The sequence below is a fragment of the Citrus sinensis genome, chromosome 9 (assembly GCF_022201045.2).
Source record: "Citrus sinensis cultivar Valencia sweet orange chromosome 9, DVS_A1.0, whole genome shotgun sequence".
NCBI lineage: Eukaryota > Viridiplantae > Streptophyta > Magnoliopsida > Sapindales > Rutaceae > Citrus > Citrus sinensis.
The window spans coordinates 33,360,325-33,383,414 of NC_068564.1; the positions used below are offsets into that span (position 1 = coordinate 33,360,325).

General features: G+C 33.8%; 1 protein-coding gene and 1 non-coding gene across 5 annotated transcripts; one reads left to right on the plus strand and one right to left on the minus strand.

Annotated features, from left to right (window-relative positions):
- The first annotated feature begins 78 nt into the window (after nt 1-78).
- On the plus strand, nt 79-20,639 carry LOC102614148 (shikimate O-hydroxycinnamoyltransferase-like). 4 transcript variants are annotated; one of them, XM_052433543.1, is made up of 3 exons: nt 79-309; nt 11,790-12,089; nt 12,174-13,376. In XM_052433543.1, exons 1-3 carry the CDS (start codon nt 196-198, stop codon nt 13,089-13,091), a joined length of 1,332 nt encoding a protein of 443 aa, XP_052289503.1. In that variant the 5' UTR covers nt 79-195; the 3' UTR covers nt 13,092-13,376. The 4 variants fall into 4 exon arrangements, with proteins under 4 accessions (XP_052289503.1, XP_006474020.2, XP_052289505.1 ...); XM_052433545.1 differs by lacking the exons at nt 79-309; nt 12,174-13,376 and adding exons at nt 19,277-19,353; nt 19,438-20,639 and having other exon boundaries at nt 11,537-12,012; XM_006473957.4 differs by lacking the exon at nt 79-309 and having other exon boundaries at nt 11,525-12,089.
- On the minus strand, nt 6,018-6,156 carry LOC112497771 (small nucleolar RNA Z247). The gene has a single exon (XR_003064754.2). It is a non-coding gene; the product is annotated as a small nucleolar RNA Z247 (small nucleolar RNA).
- Nucleotides 20,640-23,090: the final 2,451 nt, after the last annotated feature.

A 23,090-nucleotide genomic window follows, 5' to 3' on the forward strand; every position in this document is an offset into this window, starting at 1 on the left:
ATTAAAAAAAAGGAAAAGACAAAAAAAGACCTGGAAGTTAGAAGCTATACGTTTTTATAACCTTTTTTTTTATTATTTCAAAGAAAATCCTAAACTCAACCCGCAGACACAACACACGAAAGCCGCCACAGCAGAGAAGATTAACCGCCGTCTGCCGCTGCCGTTCTAATCAGCCAAGTCGCCACGGCTAGCACAATGGAAATTCATGTACAGAAGTCAACAATGATACGGCCTGCCCAAGAAACGCCCAAGCAACGCCTACGAAATTCTGACTTGGACTTGATTGCGCCATCAGGTTACGTCCCCCAGGTATACTTTTATCGACGGCCAAATTATACTTCCCCTAATTTCTTTGATGCTGGTTTGCTGAAGGAGGCTCTGAAAAAGATTCTTGTGCCGTTTCACCCCGTGGCTGGAAGGTTGCCCAGTGACGAAAGTGGTAGAACAGACATACTATGTAACGGAGTGGGGGTTTTGTTTGTGGAGGCGGAAACAAGTTGCGTTATTGATGATTTTGGTGACTTCGCGGAAGGCTCCAAGCTTTTGCCGTAGCTTCCAGCTTTTGATGACACGAAAGATAATTCTTCTTATCCACTCATGATGACACAGGTACCACGAATATTTAATCCCCTGCTCAATTGATTCATGAGACTTGGTTTTATTAAGTAGTCCTGTGCTGTGTGTGTTGAGTAAGTAACTCGTTTCAAATGCGGAGGCGTTTGTCTTGCGACTAGATTTCATCATATTTTAGCAGATGGAGCTTCAACGTACCATTTCGTCAACTCATGGGCTGAGATGACGCGTGGTGTTCCTATTAGCATTCCACCTTTCTTTGATCGAACCGTACTAGATTTTGGGGTTCCAAATTCTCCTAGATTCCATCACATTGAATACGACCCACCTCCTTCAATGAATACTCCTACTCAAAATTCCGAATCCATTTGTACTGCAATCCTGAATCTATCATTTGAGCAAATCAACATTCTCAAGGAAAAATCTAAAGAAAATCGTGGATCCACATTCGAGTACACTAGACTTGAGGTCCTGGCAGCACATATTTGGCGTTGCGTATGCAAAGCACGTGAGTTGTCTGATGATCAAGCCAGCAAGCTACACTTTCCTACAAATGGACGTTCTAAATTGAATCCTCCACTCCCATCTGGATATTTCGGAAATGCAGTCTTCACCACTGCATTGATCGCCTTATCAGGTAATATCCTATCGGAACCACTGAATTACACAGTAGAGAGAATCCATAAAGCATTAAAGCAGATGAATGACAAGTATTTGAAATCAGCTCTTGCTTATCTAAAGCAACAACCTGATCCGATAGTTTTAAGAAGAGGGGCTCACACATATAAGTGTCCTAATTTTAATATAGTATATTTAGCAAACATGCCTATTTATGATGCAAATTTCGGGTGGGGGCCGCCAATGTTTTCAAGGGTGGTTAATACATATGTCGAAGGGATAGCGCATATTTATCCAAGTCCAAGCAATGATGGGAGCTTGACAGTGTTTATAAACTTGGAAACCCATCACATGCAGCCCTTCAAGAAGTTGTTTTATGAGATCTTTCAGCACCCCAAGAATGCAAGATCTAGATATTGATATTTCAGTGATCAATCAATATGATAAACCAAGTTTGAGAGAAAAACGATCAAGGGATCCCTGGTTAGAGTGATTGAACTAGCAGTTGATGGCTGTAGGTATTGTGTGATTTCGGCTCATTATGGTTTTGACTTTCCACTTATGTCTGATTTTGAGACGGCGCATCCTGAATAAAACTTTTTTTTTCATATTTTGTTAGCTCTTTAATTAGCAATATATTATTAGTGTTGTACACAGAATGAGATTGTTTTCTTCTTTAATATTATAGCTCGCTACGTGATGCCATTACCATGCAAAAGTTCTAATAACAACTCAATCTTCCAGCTACCGTAACCCTCAAGAACTTTAGAGTATGTTGGGAAACTTAAATTATAAAGATGAGCTTGAAGAAGAAACAAAACACCTTTTCGTTGTCTTTTATTCATCTCATAATCATTACATTTATAGTGCTCTACAGGAAACACGATAATGCCAAGAATAAGATCAAGCCTAGCACAATTGTTATCTTTATCTTGATCTTGATAAATACAAAAGTGCAGCTTGAATTAATGATAAGCTAAGAGATAAGGTTGATCACTTTAACTTTTCAAAACACCAATGAATGCCAAGTGTGCTGCCATGTCATCTAACAACTTTGAATTCGTATTACTCAAGTTTGGTAGCTCTGCTACAATATTTTCATCATGCCCCCTCAAGCGCAATGTTCTGGGAAGAATATGTAGCTTGTCTCGCAACCGTTGAAACCTATCAGCAGGAAGAGCTTTTGTGAAGATGTCTGCAGGCTGATATTCAGTAGGGACATATCTCACTTCCACTCCGCCTTTGGAAATTATATCTCTCACAAAGTGAACATCAATCTCTATATGTTTTGTTCTTGAATGATGAATTGGATTGGCAGCAAGTGAAGCAGCTCCAGTGTTGTCACACCAAATAATTGGAATTTCAATTAGTGGCACCTGCAACTCTTTAAGCACAGATTGAAGCCATAAAATTTCTGCTGTGGTATTTGCAAGTGCTCGATACTCTGACTCAGTTGAAGACCTTGCTACTGCATTTTGTTTCTTTGAACTCCATGAGATTAAGTTATTGCCAAGATAAATATAGTAACCTCCAGTTGATTTTCTATCATCAATATTGTTTGCCCAATCTGCATCTGTATAGCCTGTGAGCGTCATTCTTCCTTTGGTAGTATAATAAATTCCATAATCAGCTGTTCCTTATAAATATCTAAGGATTCTTTTACACCCAAGCCAATGCGGTTGTAAAGGATTTTGCATGTACTGACTTAAAGGATGAACAACATAAGAAATTTCAGGCCGAGTAATAGTTACGTATAATAAGGCTCCAACGTGCTACGATAAAGTGTAGGATCAGAAAATTGCTTACCACCTTCAGCTGAAAGTTTCGGTACTATACTCATAGGAGTAGATGTTTCCTTGCAACCATCCATATCTGTGCGCTTCAAAAGATCACAAATATATTTGTGTTGGCTAAGATGTAGGCCATTCTCTGTGCGATGAGCTTCAAGACCAAGGAAATAACTTAATAGTCCAAGCACTTTTAAAGCAAACTGACAATTAAGTCGTTCAATAATTTCTTGCACCAAACTTTATTTACTTCTTGTTATTAAAATATTGTCCACATAAATAAGGACAAATATTATATCCCTTCCTTGCTGCAAAATAAATAATGATGTGTCTGATTTAGAATTTGTGAAACCCCAGTCAATCAATGCTCTCTTGAGTTTTTCAAACCAAGTTCTTGGAGCCTGCTTAAGCCCATACAATGCTTTTCTCAATTTACACACATGATTTGGTTGTGCTTTGTCGATAAAGCCTTCAGGCTGCATCATGTAAACATCTTCTACTAAGTCTCCATTTAAAAAGGCGTTGTTCACATCCAGTTGTATTACACCCTAATTTTTCATCACAACAATACTTAACACCAATTGAATTGTTGCAGCTTTAACAACATGACTAAAAGTCTCGTTGAAATCGATTCCTAGGGTCTGATGAAATCCTTTTGCAACCAACCGAGCCTTATATCGCTCTATCTGACCATCAGCCTTTTGTTTTATCTGAAAAACTCATTTATTTCCCACAATCTTCATGTCAGAAGTAGGTTGAACTAAACACCATGTGTTATTCCTAGCCAAAACATTCATTTCTTCTGTCATAGCATTACGCCAATTGTGATCTTCCAAAGCTTCACTAACACTGGCAGGTACACTTATTTTGGTATGAGAGGTTGTTAGGTAAAGTCTAGGTTTGGGTTTAAAGATGCCGGCCTTGGCACGAGTGATCATTGGATGAGTGGATTGTGTATGTGTTGGCTGTTGAGAATGAGGAGTTGAACTAGGTGGTTGAGAGATTGTGTGATCAGCTTCTTAATTGACAGACTCGGGGATAGATAAAGATTGTGTGGTGTTTTCAGTTGCTTGGATTTCGGTGCTTGATTCAAGGTTGGCTTTTCCAGGTGGGCTTTCAGTGTTGTTTTCAAAATTAGTTTCCTCATCTTGACTTGATGCCTGATCTATGACTGTTGTGTTATAAACCAACTCTGGTGGAGAGTCTGTTGCATGAATAACTGAGAGAGTCTTATCGGCTCTAGGACTTTCAAAACCTGCAAACATAGGAGACTGAACGAGAGTACTAGAATCATGATTTGGATAACTCTTTGAGATTTTGAAGGAGGGATCACTTTTAAAAGGAAAACCATATTCATTAAAGACAACATGTCGCATTACAAAAATTTTTCCTAACTTGTGGAGACACTTATACCCTTTATGAACTGTACTATAGCCTAAAAATATACATTTATCTGATCGAAAATCTAATTTATATTTGTTGTAATCTCGAAGATGAGGAAATATAGCACATCCAAAAACTTTTAGAAAAGAATAATAAGGTATTTTATTGTAAAGTATTTGAAATGGTGATTTGTTTTCTAAGATGGAAGTAGGCATTCTATTAATTAAATAAACATATATTTGAAAAACATCCCACCAAAAAGTGAGTGGCATGCCAGCTTGTGCCAAAAGTGTTAAACCAGTCTCTACAATGTGTCGGTGTTTTTGCTCCACCATACCATTTTGATGATGTGTGTGTGGGCAAGAAAGTCGGTGAATAATACCCTGTTCTTTTAAAAAAATTGTAAATGCTTGAAACTCTCCTCCACCATCAGTTTGTAAACTTTTGATTTTCTTTCCTAATTGTTTTTCGGCTTGAACTTTAAAATACTTAAAAGCTTCAAAAGCTTGTGATTTAACTTTAAGTGGAAATATCCATGTAAAACGTGTGTTGTCATCTACAATACTCAAATAATATTTGCAGCCATTTCCAGACATTAAAGGTGCAGGCCCCACAAGTCAAGATGCAATAATTCTAAAGGTTCTGAAGCTCTACTATTTGATGCTTTGATAGTTTGCCTATGACTTTTTCCTTGTTGACATGCATCACAGAATTGAGGAACGAGATTTTTATTTAACTGACTTGTTTTGTTACACAAAGGTAGAATTTGTTTTAGTACAGCAAGATGAGGATGTCCCATCCTTCTGTGCAAAAGATTTATGAAACTACTAGGCTTGGAATTGGAAATAAATTCTTGTTCATTTACAAAACTTATTATTGAGCTAGAATTGAAACAACTAAATGGAAGAGAAGACTCATAAGATTTATTGGAAATAATTTTTAAATCAGATAGAATGGCTTGTCTTGAAAGCACTGGTAGCCGATATAAGCCTCTTTCACTTTATTGCTGTAGCAGCTTCTTCCCCATAACTTTGTCCTTAAGAGTACAAACATTGTCACAGAAATCAAGCATTAGTTTATTATCATAAAGTAATTTTGAAATGCTAATTAAGTTCTTGGTGATTTTGGGCACATATAAAATGTCATTAAGCAACAATGGTTTATGGTTTGGAATATAAATAAGTGCACTGCCAATGTGAGATATTGCTAAAGTTTTACCATTACTTACTACCAGCTTCTCATCTCCCTTAAATTCTGACTTAATTTGCAGATTGTTTAAATCATTTGTAACATGGTGTGTTGCTTCGCTGTCCAAATACCATTCATTATCTATTTCTTCAGCAGGGAGCGCCATATAGGCAGAGGCCTAACCTGCTTGTGTTGCCTCTTGTCTTGCAGAGAACCCCCAATCGAAGCGGAAGAAACATTGATATCCTGAATGTCCATATTTGCCAAATATCTGACAAGTTGGCCTATTTCCACCATGGCTGAAATTGGTTATTCATCTGCCTCTACCACATTCATTGCCTCTGAAACTTCCTGACATAAAGCCTTTTCTTATAACTTTCCTTTTGTGAAAAGAAGCTCCTGCAAAATTTGCATTGAAACTGCCTTCAGACTCAAGATTTGCAGCAGCTAAGAGTTGCTCCATTCGACTTTCATGATTGAGCAAAAGAGAGAATACTTCAGGCAGAGATAAATCATCTGTTCTTGCTGTAATATTTACAACCACGGGGTCGTATTCAGTTCCTAAACCTGCAAGAATATAAGAAATTAAATCATCTTCAGTAACATATTTTCCAGCCATTGCCAGGCTATCAGCTAAATTTTTCATTTTATTGACATAGTCGCTCATGGTCATAGCATTCTTTTTTGTGGTTTGGAGTTGCATCTTGAGCTGCAAAATTTTAGCCCTTGACTGAGATGCAAACAATGTCTCCAAGGCATTCCAAACCTCAAAAGAGGTTTTATACTACACCACTATACTTAAAACTGATTCAGTTATAGTGGACAGAAGCCAACTAAGTAAAAGCTGATCTTGTCTCAGCCATTGTATATATTCTGGATTTTCCACAGTCGTTACTGTTTGATCCTCTTCTACTTGCACCAAGAATTTAGTGGGTACAAGTTTTGCTCCATTGATCAAGCTTTCAAGATTGTTACCATGAATGGAAGGTAGCACTTGAGACTTCCATATCATAAAATTCTGCCTATCCAATTTGACAGGAGTCGAAAAATTAAAAATTTGTGGTGTTTGGTTTACAATATTCATATTGACTAATTTCGCAGAATTGGAGCTCGACATGCTCTGATACCAACTTAAATTATAAAGATGAGGTTGAAGAATGAAGAAACAAAACACCTTTTCGTTGTCTTTTATTCATTTCATAATCATTACATTTATAGTGCTTTACAGGAAACACGATAATGCCAAGAATAAGATCAAGCCTAGCACAATTGTTATCTTTATCTTAATCTTGATAAATACAAAAGTGCAGCTTGAATTAATGATAAGCTAAGAGATAAGGTTGATCACTTTAACTTTCCAAAACACCAATGAATGCCAAGTGTGCTGCCATGTCATCTAAGAACTTTGAATTCGTATTACTCAAGTTTGGTGGCTCTGCTACAATATTTTCATTATGGAATAGTCAACTAGCTAAATAAAAAGGCTAACGTCCCTTGCATTGTAATTCAGATGTTATTAAGAGATTTTTTGTTTAATTTTCATGACATCTTTGATATATTTTAAAACTTCTCCCATATGAAATTTTAATTTTTTTAAGCAATTGTTAGATTCGTTGAATAGACATTGTGTTTAACACTTTTTAAAGAAATCCAGATATTATTCTCGATAATGAAAATGTGACACATTTACAAACCCAACAACTTTGGAAAATCAAAATGAAGTCACGAGTAGATAGATAAACAATATCAAAGCCGAAGGACCAAAGAAGGAACCTAGCCACTTTACAAAATGAAAAAAATGAAACTACTTGGAGTTGTATCATCAAGTCGAATATGCGACATCAGGCAATGATATTTTAGCAGAAAATGATGTTTGCCCCAGGTCAAACCCCGAAGCGATTGAAACGGCGTCGTTTCAGCGTTTATTTCTTTCATTCTGATTTGCTACAAAACAATGTCATTTTGGCTTGTATAAAGTGAAAAAACAGAACGAGTTGCTTTTACCTTCCTCTTCATTCTCTTAAGTCTTAACCCAGCTGTTTCTCCCTCTTCGTTGCTACGGAACCCTTAATAACCCAAGCATCATTTTCCTTTGCCAGCGTATAAAGTGAAAAAAATAGATCCAGCTGCTTCTTCTTTCCTCTTCGTTTTCTTAACACAAACATCATTTTCCTTTGTCTTGAGTTAACTCTAGATGGAATAGTTAGATCTGGATTAAAACTATGTTTTTTTTTTCCCGTGGCCGGCTGAAGAAGTCAAAGGCCCATATCAAAATGCCAGTTGTGAGAAATTTTAAGGTAGCACAGTACCAAGATTTAGTAAGATATGATTGGATGCGGGTAGAAATAACACAGCACAAATGTCACACGCAAGACCGCAAAATCCAAGTCTTTCAAAAGCAAATTTGGTTGTGGGCGTTTGTGATTTGGTTCTTCAGTGGCTTACAATTATCAATCAAGCTCTATATACTTCTCATTCCATTCTTTTTATGCCAATAATTTAAAATATGCATGCAAAGATTCATTTTCACTATTGTACAGTAGCCACACAGAATAAAGAACAATTGAAAAAAGAATTTGGAATTTTCGTTCTACTTTAATTTGGCCGCTTTTTATGCTTGAGCTACTTCCCTTTAATCTGTTTGTTTGCTTTTAATCTGAAATGAGGAGAATGAAAACGAAGAAGCAACTTAGTTCTGTAAGTTCTGTTGATGCTTTTGTGATTTATCCAAAGCCAAACGTCATCGTTTCATAGCAAATAAAAAAAAAAATTAATGACAAAACGGCGTCGTTTTAGCCAATTTCAAGGTTTGACCTGGGGCAAACATCAGCGCTGTATTTTAGCCCCTTACATAGTTACACAATGGGGCGACGCAAGCCCATTTTAGCAACGGAGGCTGAAGTTTTCTTCTTTCAAGGGTACCCCTCTATTTCTCTTATAAAACCAGTCTTGTTTCGTATTCATAATTTTTTCCTTCATATTAAAAGTAAAAATTTAACTAATTATGTTCACCTCTTGTTATTTTACTCTGTTAATTTCTCTATTAGAAACACCATAAACTTACAAACAGAAGAAAAAAAGGTTGATGGTGGGAGCGAGTTCACGATAAAAGAGAAATAGAGAGGTAAACAAATGAGAGAGAGAACGAGATATGAACTTATGAAGAGAAAGAGAAGATAGGTGCAAATATTTTAGGGATTTATTGAATAAGAAATTAGGATTATTTTTAGAATTAAAATAAGGGTATAAGAACATTTTAATGTTTAAATAATTTTCGTGGGACAGAAAGAAGAAAATGAATTTCAAGAATTATTTGGAGGATGTCAATAATCCAACTTATGTGATTAAATAAATTGGCCCACTTTCGTTATTTCATCACCAATATCTGAAAAAAAAATGATAGCAAAATTTATTGTTTTTAATTAGAGATGGCCAATGGGCCAGGTAATATGTGGCACTGCACGAACATGGTACGTGCCGATACAACACGGCAAAACATGAGCATATTTTGGTAGGACATGCAACACAACATGACACATATGCATGCTAGGCTGAATTAAAAATTTTAGGCACATGAGCCTTAAAAGTACGACATGATTAAAGAAAACAATTAATAATATATATGATAATCTCTTGATAAATTTGGTGTGAGTTAAGAAAGAAATTGATCATTAGTAGTTAAATAGGGAAAAAAAAGAAAAATTAAAAAAGACAACACTTCTTTGAGCAAAAGTCATAAACAACTTTATCATTGAGAATGCTGGGCTGTTTGTTTTTTAACTTAATAAATTAATTGACTTAATTTTAATCAACTAAGTATTAAGTCCATTTGTTTTTTCAACTTAATGAAAATTTTCAGTCATTAAGTTATTAAGCTAATTTTTTTTATCTTTTTACTTAATGCAAAAAGTCTGAATAATATCGTTAAAAGATATTCTCTAAAATATCCTTATCTAATTAATTAATTTTTAATCCTTTTGTGAATTAAATTTAATAATTAACATTATTAGTCATCTCTATATAACGTGTGATAATAGATAGTGGTAAACTATAATTATCTTTATCTTTTTATTTTCTTCACATTAGCATTATTTATCTTCATAATTTTTTATGAATATTTTTCATTTAAAAACATCATAAACTATAATAAAATTGCTTAACATATATAATATAGAATATTAAAGAGTTGTATCCAATTGAATATGATTTAAAGTAATTTAAATATATTCATATTTCAGACAAAAAAAAAAAAAAAACAAACGCTACCTACATCTGTAGCAAAAACATAAAAGTTCGTAGTTCATCCTATTACAAAATTCAAGCCCAAAATATTTTACATAGCGCCACAAGTCTAAAGTTCCAAAATAGAAACACATTTCCAATGTTCCAAAATGATGTGCTTACTTGACAAAACACAATTCAAATTTCCAAAATGATAGAAGGTTGCATCTCTTGAATCACGACCAATTTTTGAAAGGATATATCCCTTTTTTCAGCTCGTTGGACAAGTTGAAGAACCCACGTAGCACATCATGTTTGGTGGCCATAATATCAATCGCATCAAATATTTCTTTCTCATTTAAGCCAACAATCTTACGCATTTTATCATAGAACTTAACTTGTAAATCATATATCTGCTTATCAACAGTAGAAAGTACACTAATCAACCCATCTAATTTGGGTACCATGGCTGAATGGACTCTGCCGTTGCTCTGATTTTTGAGCACATATTGTGAAATGTTTTGTCCTTGGTTCTCCTTTCCTTTTTTGGGTGGTTGGAATTACTTGGAGCACTTTCATTTTCATTAGCAGGTGCTTCTGAATTTGAGAATATAGATATGCGAATATAGATAATATTAACATTCAAAACCATCAAATGAGAAAACAAAGAGTTACGAAGCTAAATCTACCGAGCCCATAACAGATCATACAAGCAAATAAGTAATTTTCATTTCTTTATAATGGAACCTCTACTAACTGAGGTGGGAAAATTTATTAACTAAAAGAAAGTGAAAATAGTACAAGAGAGAAGAAAGAGTAAATGCCAGCCATAGCCAAACCATGAAAAGACATATAGGCAAGAGCTAAAGAGTTACAAAGCTAAAGCTATTGAAGCTGGACATAAACCAAGCCCATAACAAGTCATATATAAGCAAATAAGTAAATAAACTAAGAAATTATTACATTTAAAATTTAATATAAATATAAAATTATGATAATTATTATTTAAATAAACTAAGAACTTATTACATGAAGTTTCCATTTACCAAGTATATCCAGGTTTTTGTTTAATCATCTCTAATTAGAAAACAAAAATATTCCACGGTTCTTTATTTTCTTTTAAAAAAAAATCCTCGTATTCTTGGTATTCCTTCAAATTGAAGCTAAAATGACAGATGAAAATCAGAGAATAGAAGGCCAAAGACGAACAAAAGGTTGGTCATAATGTGTTAAAACGACAAATATATTTTTGAGAACAAATCTATTCAAATTCCTATCTACTCCTACTCCAATTGAGATGTGTAAGCAAGTAACGATGTGACCTCGATTATTTCAATGACTCTTTAACAACCCTATAAATATATATTTTTATCTGTCCTCCTAATTTGTACATGGGATCAGAACCCTCAATCAGTAGTAGTTGGCTCAAGATTTCAGAAGAATCCTCTCACTTCCATATTTACTTCCTTGTTTAAGAAAGAAAATAAGAGTCTCTGTTCACAAGTGTTATTTCATCTCCTTAATTTCTTATTTCTTGTATTTACTTCATTTTTCTCTATTCATTAGGTCTGGATCCGCGAAATCCGCACCCGGCCCTTATGCGAATGATATGTGCATTGTTAAATTTTAAAAAAGTCGGATGCAGATCAGCATCTGATATTTGCCACGTAATCGGATCCATTTTTTAATTATTAAAAAAAGGAAAAGACAAAAATAGAGTTTTTTATTTTGAAACTGAGACAAAAACAGAGTCAGAGGCGTGTACGTTTCATAACCTTTCTTTTTGTATTAAAGAAAATCCTAATCGCAACCCGCAGCACAACACATGAAAGCCGCCAGAGCAGAGAAGATTAACTGCCGTCTGCCGCTGCCGTTCTAATCAGCCAAGTCGCCACGGCTAGCACAATGGAAATTCATGTACAGAAGTCAACAATATTACGGCCTGCCCAAGAAACGCCCAAGCAACGCCTACGAAATTCTGACTTGGACTTGGTTGCGCCGTCCAATTACGTCCCCCAGGTATTCTTTTATCGACGGCCAAATTATTCTTCCCCTAATTTCTTTGATGCTGGTTTGCTGAAGGAGGCTCTGAAAAAGATTCTTGTGCCGTTTCACCCCGTGGCTGGAAGGTTGCCCAGTGACGAAAGTGGTAGAACCGAAATACTATGTAACGGAGAGGGGGTTTTGTTTGTGGAGGCGGAAACAAGTTGCGTTATTGATGATTTTGGTGACTTCGCGGAAGGCCCCAAGCTTTTGCCGTTGCTTCCATCTTTTGATGACACGAAAGATAATTCTTCTTATCCACTCATGATGACACAGGTACCACGAATATTTAATCCCCTGCTCAATTGATTCATGAGACTTGGTTTTATTAAGTAGTCCTGTGCTGTGTGTGTTGAGTAGGTAACTCGTTTCAAATGCGGAGGCGTTTGTCTTGCGACTAGATTTCATCATATTTTAGCAGATGGAGCTTCAACGTACCATTTCGTCAACTCATGGGCTGAGATGACACGTGGTGTTCCTATTAGCATTCCACCTTTCTTTGATCGAACCGTACTAGATTTTGGGATTCCAAATTCCCCTAGATTCCATCACATTGAATACGACCCACCTCCTTTAATGAATACTCCTATTCAAAATTCCGAATCCATTTGTACTGCAATCCTTAATCTATCACTTGAGCAAATCAACATCCTCAGGGAAAAATCTAAAGAAAATCGTGGATCCACATTCCAGTACACTAGACTTGAGGTCCTGGCAGCGCATATTTGGCGTTGCGTATGTAAAGCACGTGAATTGTCTGATGATCAAGCCAGCAAGTTACACTTCCCTGCAAATGGACGTTCTAAATTGAATCCTCCACTCCCATCCGGGTATTTCGGAAATGTAGTTTTCACCACTGCATTGATCGCCTTATCAGGTAATATCCTATCGGAACCACTGAATTATACAGTAGAGAGAATCCATAAAGCATTAGAGCGGATGAATGACGAGTATTTGAAATCAGCTCTTGCTTATCTAAGGCAACAACCTGATCGGACAGTTTTAAGAAGAGGAGCTCACACATATAAGTGCCCTAATTTTAATATAGTATATTTAGCAAACATGCCTATTTATGATGCAAATTTCGGGTGGGGGCCGCCAATGTTTTCAAGGTTGGTTAATACATATTTCGAAGGGGTAGCGCATATTTATCCAAGTCCAAGCAATGATGGGAGCTTGACAGTGTTTATAAACTTGGAAACCCATCACATGCAGCCCTTCAAGAAGTTGTTTTATGAGATCTTTCAGCACCCTAAGAATGCAAGATCTAGATATTGATATTTCAGTGATCAATCAATATGATAAACCAAGTTTGAGAGAAAATGATCAAGGGATCCCTGGTTAGAGTGATTGAACTAGCTGTTGATGGCTGTAGATATTGTGTGACTTCGGCTCATTATGGTTTTGACCTTCCACTTATGTCATCCTTGATAAAAAAAATTTCTTTTTTAATTTCATATTTTGTTAGCTCTTTAATTAGTAATAAATTATTAGTGATGTACACAGAATGAGATTGTTTTCTTCTTTAATATAATAGCTCACTACGCGATACCATTACCAAAAGTTCCTATAACAACTCGATCTTCCAGCTACCAAACCCTCATGAACTTTAGAGTATGTTGGGAATAGTCAACTAGCCAAACAAAAACGCTAAAGTCCCTTGCATTATAATTCAGATGTTATTAAGAGTTTTTTTTTTTTAATTTTCATGACATCTTTGATATATTTTAGAATTTCTCCCATATGAAATTTTAATTTTTTTTAAAAACAATTATTAGATTCGTTGAATAGGCATTGTGTTTAACACTTATTTAAAAAAAAAATCCTAACATTATCCTCGGTAATGAAAATGTGACACATTTACAAACCCAACAACTTTGGAAAATCAAAATGAAGTAACGAGTAGATAGATAAACAATATCAAAGCCGAAGGACCAAAGAAGGAACCTAGCCACTTTACAAAATGAAAAAATGAAACTACGTGGAGTCGTATCATTAAGCCAAATATGCGACATCATGTAATGATATTTTAGCCCCTTACATAGTTACACAATGGGGCGAGGTACACCATAAACTTTCTCTATTAGAAACACCATAAACTTACAAACAGAAAAAAAAAGAAAAAAAGTTGATGGTGGAAGAGAGTTCACAATAAAAGAGAAATAGAGAGGTAAGCAAATGAGAGAGAGAAAGAGATATGAACTTATGAAGAGAAAGAGAATATAGGTGCAAAGATTTTAGGGATTTATTGAATAAGAAATTCGGATCATTTTTAGAATTAAAATAGGGGCATAAGAACATTTTAATTTTTAAATAATTTTAATGGGCAGAAAGAAGAAAATGAATTTCAAGAGATATTTGGAGGGCGTCAATAGTCCAATTAACGTTATTAAATAAATTGGCCCACTTTCATTATTTCATCACCAGTATTTAAAAACAAATTTTACAGCAAAAATTATTGTTCTTAATTAGAAATGATCAATGGGCCAAGCGACATATGGCACGACACAGCACGGGCACAGTACGTGTCAGTACAGTATGGCACGACATAAACTCATTTTGATAGGGCATGTAACACAACATGTCACACATGCATGCTAGGCTGAGTTACAAACTCTAAACACTATGCACGTGGGACTATTTTTAGAATTAAAATAGGGGTATAAGAACATTTTAATTTTTAAATAATTTTAATGGGGCAGAAAGAAGAAAAGGAATTTAAAGAGTTATTTGGAGGATGTCAATAGTCCAACTCATGTGATTAAATAAACTGGCCCACTTTCATTATTTTGTCACCAATATTTGAAAAAAAAAATTTACAGCAAAATTTATTGTTCTTAATTAGAGATGGCAAATGGGCCAGGCAACATGCGGTATGGCACGGACATGGTGCATGTCAATACAACACGGCAAGACATAAGCATATTTTGGTAAGGTATGCAGCACAACATGACACATATGCATGCTGGGCCGAGTTAAAAATTTTAGGCACGTGAGCCTTAAAAGTACGGGATGATTAAAGACAACAATTGATAATATATATGACAATCTCCTGATAAATTTGGTGTGAGTTAAGAAAGAAATTGATCATCACTAGTTACATGAGGAAAAACCAAAGAAAAAATAAAAAAGACAATACTTCTTTGAGCAAAAGTCATAAACAACTTTATCATTGAGGATGCAAGACCCTTATTTTTAACTTAATGAATTAATTGACTAATTTTAATCAGTTAAGTATTAGGTTTATTTATTTTTTCAACTTAATGAAAATTTTCAGTCATTAAGTTATTAAGCTAATTTTTTTTAGCTTTTTACTTAATCTAAAAAGTCTGAATAACATCGTTAAAAGATATTCTCTAAAATATCCTTATCTAATTAATTAATTTTTAATCCTTACGTGAATTAAATTTAAAATTAGCAATATTAGCCATCTCTATATAACTTGTGATAATATATAGTGGTAGATTATAATTATTTTTATCTTTTTATTTTCTTCACATTAGCATTATTTATCTTCATAATTTTCTATGAATATTTTTCATTTAAAAACATCATAAACTATAATAAAATTGCTTAACATATATAACATAGAATATTAAAGAGTTGTATTCAATTGAATATGATTTATGTTATTATATTTTTTGAAATGTTTATTATTTGTATGGGCACAAATGTAAAAAATATTAGTTTTTAGATTTTTTAAGATTAAAAAAATTAATATTTATTTTCTGCGATTCAGACAAAAAAACAAACATATCATTTAGCTTCAGACATTCAGTTCTACTCAGAATTTAAACTAATTTAGATTTATTCAGATTTCAGACAAAAAAAAAGCTACCTACGTCTGTAGCAAAAACATAAGATTCCGTAGTTCATCCTATTACAAATATTTAAGCCCAAAATACTTTACATAGCACTACAAGTCTAAATTTCCAAAAAAAAAAAAAACACACACACACACACACACATTTCCAATGTTCCAAATGGTGTGCTTACTTGACAAAACACAATTTCAATTTCCAAAATGATAGAAGATTACATCTCATGAATCACGACCAATTTTTGAAAGGATATATTTCTCTTTCCAGCTCATTGGGCAAGTTGAAGAACCCACATAGCACATCATGTTTGGTGGCCATAATATCAATCGCATCAAATATTTCTTTCTCACTTAAGCCAACAATCTTACGCATTTTATCATACAACTTAACTTGTAAATCAGATAACTACTTATCAGTAGTAGAAAGTACACTGATCAACCCATCTAATTTGGGTACCATGGCTTAAATGGACTCTGTCATTGCTCCTATTTTTGAGCACATATTGTGAAATGTTTTGTCCTTGGTTCTCCTTTCCTTTTTTGGGTAGCTGGAATTACTGTGAATATAGATAATATTAACATTCAAAACCATTAGATGAGAAAACAAAGAGTTACGAAGCTAAATCTACCGAGCCCATAACATATCACACAAGTAAACAAGTAATTTTCATTTCTTTATAATGGAACCTCTACTAAGTGAGGTGGGAAAATTTATTAACTAAAAGAAAGTGAAAATAGTGCAAGAGAGAAGAAAGAGCAAATGCTAGCCATAGCTAAACCATGAGAAGACATATAGGCAAGAACTAGAGTTACAAAGCTAAAGCTATTGAGGCTGGACATAAACCGAGCCCATCACAGGTCATGTATAAGCAAATAAGTAAGTAAACTAAGAAATTATTACATTTAAAATGTAATATAAATATAAAATTATGATAATTATTAGTTTTTTTTTATTATATGAGACTATTGCTCAAACTACAACTGATATTATAGAAGACTATAACTGATATTTACTAATCAGACTATTACTGGGATCGACTTACATCAATGCCTACGGAGCTCTGCTCAAATTTTAACCATCACTAATATTCGAGGGATGTCTATCGACTTACATCAATGTCTACGGAGCTTTACCTAGATTTTAACCCTCACTAATATTCGAAGAATGTCTACTCCACTTACTCTTGGATAAGAGAGAAGATTACCTTGACTTAATTATACAATTTAATTAATAAAGGAAATACCCCCACATTGCGCAGGGCAAGTGGCACGATAATTATTAGTTAAATAAACTAAAAACTTATTACATGGAGTTCCCACTTACCAAATATATCCAGGTTTCTGTTCAATCATCTCTAATTAGAAAATGAAAATATTCCACAGTTTTTTATTTTCTTTTGAAAAAGAAAATCCTCGTTTTCTTGGTATTCCTTCAAATTAAAGTTAAAATGATAGATGAGAGGCAGATAATGGAAGGCAAAAGATGAAGAAAAAGGTTGGTCATAATGTGTTAAAACGACAAATATGCTTTTGAGAACAAATCTACTCAAATCCCTAACTACTCTTACTCCAACTGATGTGTGCAAGCAAATAACAATGTGACCTCGATCATCTCAATGACTCTGTAACAACCCTATAAATATATATTTTTATCTATCCGGCTACTTTGTACATGGGATCAGAACCCTCAATCAGTGGTAGTTGGCTCAAGATTTTAAAAGAAGCGGCGAGTTCGGAATCCTCTCACTTCCATATTTACTTGCTTGTTTAAGAAAGAAAATAAGAATCCCTGTTCACAAGTGTTATTTCATTTTCTTAATTTTTTATTTTTGGTACTTATTTCATTTTTCTCTATTCATTAGGTTTGGATCCGCGAAATCTGCACCTGATCCTTTTTTGAAGGGTGGGGTTATATGCACTCTAAAATTTACTTTGGATACTCACATTTTAATAATTATTTATATTACTAAATTAACCTTATTGTAATTTACTATTAAGGACAATTTTAATAAAATATAGTATAACAAATTTTTATCAAACATCATATTTTATTTACAATAAACCACATCAACAATTAAGAATTGAATCAATATTCACGTGGAAACATTGTCTATACTTTTGAACTAAGCTTTTTTCATTTTTTTCCGTTGATATAATTACTAGGAAAACATCAAGTACCATGTTCATGATCATCTTTATAACTGAAACGAAAGGAATTAAAAACAAAGGTGGAGGAGGAGCAACAAATTGCACCACTCCAACATAAGAAAACACAAGTAAATCAAAGGATTTTGTTTTAAATTTGCTCTCCGATTTGCATGCTTTTATGGGTTTGAAAAACAATTAAATTGCGTCAATAAGAGAAGAACAAATACAGGAGCGGATGCAGTATGTGACCAGTGGGGGTTGTAGCCCTGGCTGGCCAAAAGAAAAAACTCTAAGAATAAAAGAAAATTTTTTAAAATTTCTAATTAGTCCCAAATAAATCTATTAAAATTGACCTTATACATTTATAAATTCACAAAATTTAAACTTTAACTTTTAGAATTATAAAAGCCTACATTATAATTAAAAATAATGATAGGTCATCACCACAAATGTTTTTCTATTCTTGAAAATGCGTTGAGAACAATTATAAATATATTAATAAATATTTTTATATATTCAAAGTTTTAGTTTTAAAATTTTACTATTATATAATCTAGGCTTTGATAAAATATTTTTTTAGATCTGAACAAATACATATCAAACCATATTATGAACAGAAAATAAAAGTGAATAAAAATGGATTAAAAAGTTAGATATTTTATTTGTGATGATGAATATTTTATTTGGTATAAAGAAGAAACAAGGTAATTAAAGAAATAAGGACAATATAAAAATTTGAAAGAGTGTTCCAAATAAAAACTAATATTTTTAAAATTATTAGTTAAGCGCGCGGACTAAACGAAATTTCAAAGTAGATTTTTGCTTTCAAATAGCCCTACTGTTTTTCGAATGATACGTGCATTATTAAATTTTAAAAAAAGTCGGATGCAGATCAGCATCTGGTATTTGCCACGTATTTGGATCCATTTGTTAATTATTAAAAAAAGGAAAAGACAATAATAGAGTTTTTTTATAAAAAAAAAACTGAGACAAAAACAGAGTTAGAGGCGTGTACGTTTCATAACCTTTTGTTTTTTAAGAAAATCCTAAACGCAGCCTGCCGACACAAGACATGAAAGCTGCCAGAGCAGAGAAGTTTAACAGCCGTCTGCCGCTGCCGTTCTAATCAGCCAAGTCGCCACGGCTACTGCTAGCACAATGGAAATTAATGTACAGAAGTCAACAATATTACGGCCTGCCCAAGAAACCCCGAAGCAACGCCTACCAAATTCTGACTTGGACTTGGTTGCGCCGTCCAATTACAACCCCCTGGTATTCTTTTATCGACGGCCAAATTATTCTTCCCCTAATTTCTTTGATGCTGGTTTGCTGAAGGAGGCTCTGAAAAAGATTCTTGTGCCGTTTCACCCCGTGGCTGGAAGGTTGCCCAGTGATGAAAGTGGTAGAACCAACATACTATGTAACGGAGAGGGGGTTTTGTTTGTGGAGGCGGAAACAAGTTGTATTATTGATGATTTTGGTGACTTCGCGGAAGGCTCCAAGCTTTTGCCGTTGCTTCCAACTTTTGATGACACGAAAGATAATTCTTCTTATCCACTCATGATGACACAGGTACCACGAATATTTAATCCCCTGCTCAGTTGATTCATGAGACTTGGTTTTATTAAGTAGTCCTGTGCTGTGTGTGTTGAGTAGGTAACTCGTTTCAAATGCGGAGGCGTTTGTCTTGCGACTAGATTTCATCATATTTTAGCAGATGGAGCTTCAACGTACCATTTCGTCAACTCATGGGCTGAGATGACACGTGGTGTTCCTATTAGCATTCCACCTTTCTTTGATCGAACCGTACTAGATTTTGGGGTTCCAAATTCTCCTAGATTCCATCACACTGAATACGACCCACCTCCTTTAATGAATACTCCTACTCAAAATTCCGAATCCATTTGTACTGCGATCCTGAATCTATCACTTGAGCAAATCAACATTCTCAAGGAAAAATCTAAAGAAAATCGTGGATCTACATTTGAGTACACTAGACTTGAGGTCCTGGCAGCACATATTTGGCGTTGCGTATGCAAAGCACGTGAGTAGTCTGATGATCAAGCCAGCAAGCTACACTTTCCTACAAATGGACGTTCTAAATTGAATCCTCCACTCCCATCTGGGTATTTCGGAAATGTAGTCTTCATCACTGCATTGATCGCCTTATCAGGTAATATCCTATCGGAACCACTGAATTACACAGTAGAGAGAATCCATAAAGCATTAAAGCAGATGAATGACAAGTATTTGAAATCAGCTCTTGCTTATCTAAAGCAACAACCTGATCCGATAGTTTTAAGAAGAGGGGCTCACACATATAAGTGCCCTAATTTTAATATAGTATATTTAGCAAACATGCCTATTTATGATGCAAATTTCGGGTGGGGGCCGCCAATGTTTTCAAGGTTGGTTAATACATATGTCGAAGGGATAGCGCATATTTATCCAAGTCCAAGCAATGATGGGAGCTTGACAGTGTTTATAAACTTGGAAACCCATCACATGCAGCCCTTCAAGAAGTTGTTTTATGAGATCTTTCAGCACCCTAAGAATGCAAGATCTAGATATTGATATTTCAGTGATCAATCAATGTGAGAAACCAAGTCTGAGAGAAAATGATCAAGGGATCCCTGGTTAGGGTGATTGAACTAGCTGTTGATGGCTGCAGATATTGTGTGACTTCGGCTCATTATGGTTTTGACCTTCCACTTCTGTCATCCTTGATAAAAGTTTTTTTCTTTTTTAATTTCATATTTTGTTAGCTCTTCAATTAGTAATAAATTATTAGTGATGTACACAGAATGAGATTGTTTTCTTCTTTAATATAATAGCTCACTACGCGATACCCTCAAGAACTTTAGAGTATGTTGGGAATAGTCAACTAGCCAAACAAAAAAGCTAAAGTCCCTTGCAGTGTAATGCAGATGTTATTAAGAGATTTTTTTTTTTTTTTAATTTTCATGACATCTTTGATATATTTTAGGATTTCTCCGATATGAAATTTTAATTTTTTTTAAGCAATTGTTAGATATGTTGAATAGGCATTGTGTTTAACACTTATTTAAAGAAATCCAAATATTATTCTCGGTAATGAAAATGTGACACATTTGCAAACCCAACAACTTTGGAAAATTAAAATGAAGTCACGAGTAGATGGATAAACAATATCAAAGCCGAAGGACCAAAGAAGGAACTTAGCCACTTTACAAAATTAAAAAAATGAAACTACGTGGAGTCGTATCATCAAGCCAAATATGCAACATCGGGCAATGATATTTTAACCCCTTACATAGTTACACAATGGGGTGAGGGTACCCCTCTATTTCTCCTATAAAACCGGACCGGTCTTGTTTTTTATTCATAATTTTTTCCTTCATATTAAAAGTAAAAATTTAACTAATTATATTCACATCTTGTTATTTTATTCTGTTATTTTCTCTATAACAAACACCATAAACTTACAAACAGAACAAAAAAAAAGCTGATTGTAAAAGAGTAATAATTTACTATAAACTAAAATTTATGCCAATTTGTGTTTGCAGCAAAGATAATTTTGTTAAATTTTCATAGATTATTAACTTTATGATCATGTTAGGAGACAACCAAACTCATGTTTATTTTATTTAACTAAATTAAAAATATATATGCTTGAGTTAACTCCATCTTCTTTATTTGTTTTGAAGAGGACAATCATATTTTTATGTTGCAAGAATAACAATACACACACATGAATGGTTTAACAGTGAACTTGGAGAAAGAACCGTACTAATTGAGGGGCTTACTGATGAGGTTATTTTAGAAATTAAAGATTATTAATAGAAAAGAGGTTTGATAATGATAATGGAGAGGTGCCAATTGCATTACTCTGGAAAAAAAATCAATATAACTTCTAATTCATATAAACATTCATTAGTATAATCGAAAAAAAAAAAGCAAGCTTCTTGATAACATATTAATAATTCAATAAAATTTCACATTCCCTATTAAAATATATAGTCAAATAAAGAATGAAAATTATAAAAATTTCTTAAATTTGGACAATAATTCTTTCAAAGAAAAAAAATATATTTTTTCCTCTCTAAGTCTCTCTTACAGAAATAAGTGGTTAAGATTAAATTTTAAATTTTAATGTTACCAATCAAGCTAGTTTTTTTTTACTTTATTTATAATTAAACTATTTTTTTCATTAGATTTGAAAGATTAATTGGAAAAGCACTAGGAAAGGATCCTAATCTTTCAGTCAAAGAACAAAAATTATCTACTCTCATTTAATTCTTGGAGATTTAAAGGACCCGTCTCTCAGTTAAAGATTAAATGTTTAATATTAGTTAGATTCTCACTTAAAATAAGTTGGACATTTTAGTACATATATTCTCCTAAAGAATGCATCCGAAGTCTTCTGTGGCTTAGCCACAAACAATAAAATAATTATCTTTATTAATTATAAAGGTCAGTAGGCAGTGGGACACTAACAGCGAACCATTTTGTTCTTTTTTTTTTTTTTTTTTTTTTATCTTGCACAGGCTTCTTCTTCTACTTCTTCTTAGTTTACAAGATTATTGTTCTTTCTTTTCTTTGTACAAATATTTACATCACATATTAATTTTTTTTGGAGGCTAAAACAAGTTGTGCCCTGCTTTTACATTCGCACTTAATAAGCCAACAGCAGATTCATGATTGTCGAAATAAATTATTTTCTCATTTTGTCTTTTATTTACCTTCTAAGAATATTACATGCAACTAATGCATATTATCAGTTATGTATATTTTAATTTATTATTTTTCTTGTTTTATTTTTATTTTGATCAACCATCTATGTATCAGTAAATCTTAAAAAGACAAGTCAATTGCAAGATGAGCAGAGAATATGGTATGAAGACAGAAGAGACAACACCAACCAACGACATTTAATTAGCCGTTTCATGCAGCTTAATAAGCTAAGTGCACCTAAGCTATGCGTTGGATTCGAAGGACAAAAAAGCAATCTCTGTAAACCCTTCCTTCTAGCTATATGCATTTACATTTTAGATAGGCCTGCATTTCAACCCGTAACCTGTCCCAATTTCTACACAGATTAGAGAAAATTAGCTTTTGCATGCTCCCATTCTGTTAAGAATATAATAAGTTCCTTGTTTTCTACTTTAAATGCTTTTAGTATATTTGTTTTATTTTTAAGTAACAAGCACTATTTGTTTTGTCCATCAAATATAGGTTTGGTGGTCGCAGTGGCACTTGAAAAAATGAAGAGCTTCAAATACAGACTTCAACAATTATACGTCCTGCCCGAGAAATTCAAAAGCATTGCT

Coding starts and splice junctions, on each gene's coding strand:
- LOC102614148 (XM_052433543.1), top strand. CDS start 196: ATGGAAATTCATGTACAGAAGTCAACAATGATACGGCCTGCCCAAGAA. Junction 310..11,789: donor CATCAGGTTACGTCCCCCAG/GTATACTTTTAT, acceptor TACGTCCCCCAG/GTATTCTTTTATCGACGGCC. Junction 12,090..12,173: donor ATCCACTCATGATGACACAG/GTACCACGAATA, acceptor TGTGTTGAGTAG/GTAACTCGTTTCAAATGCGG.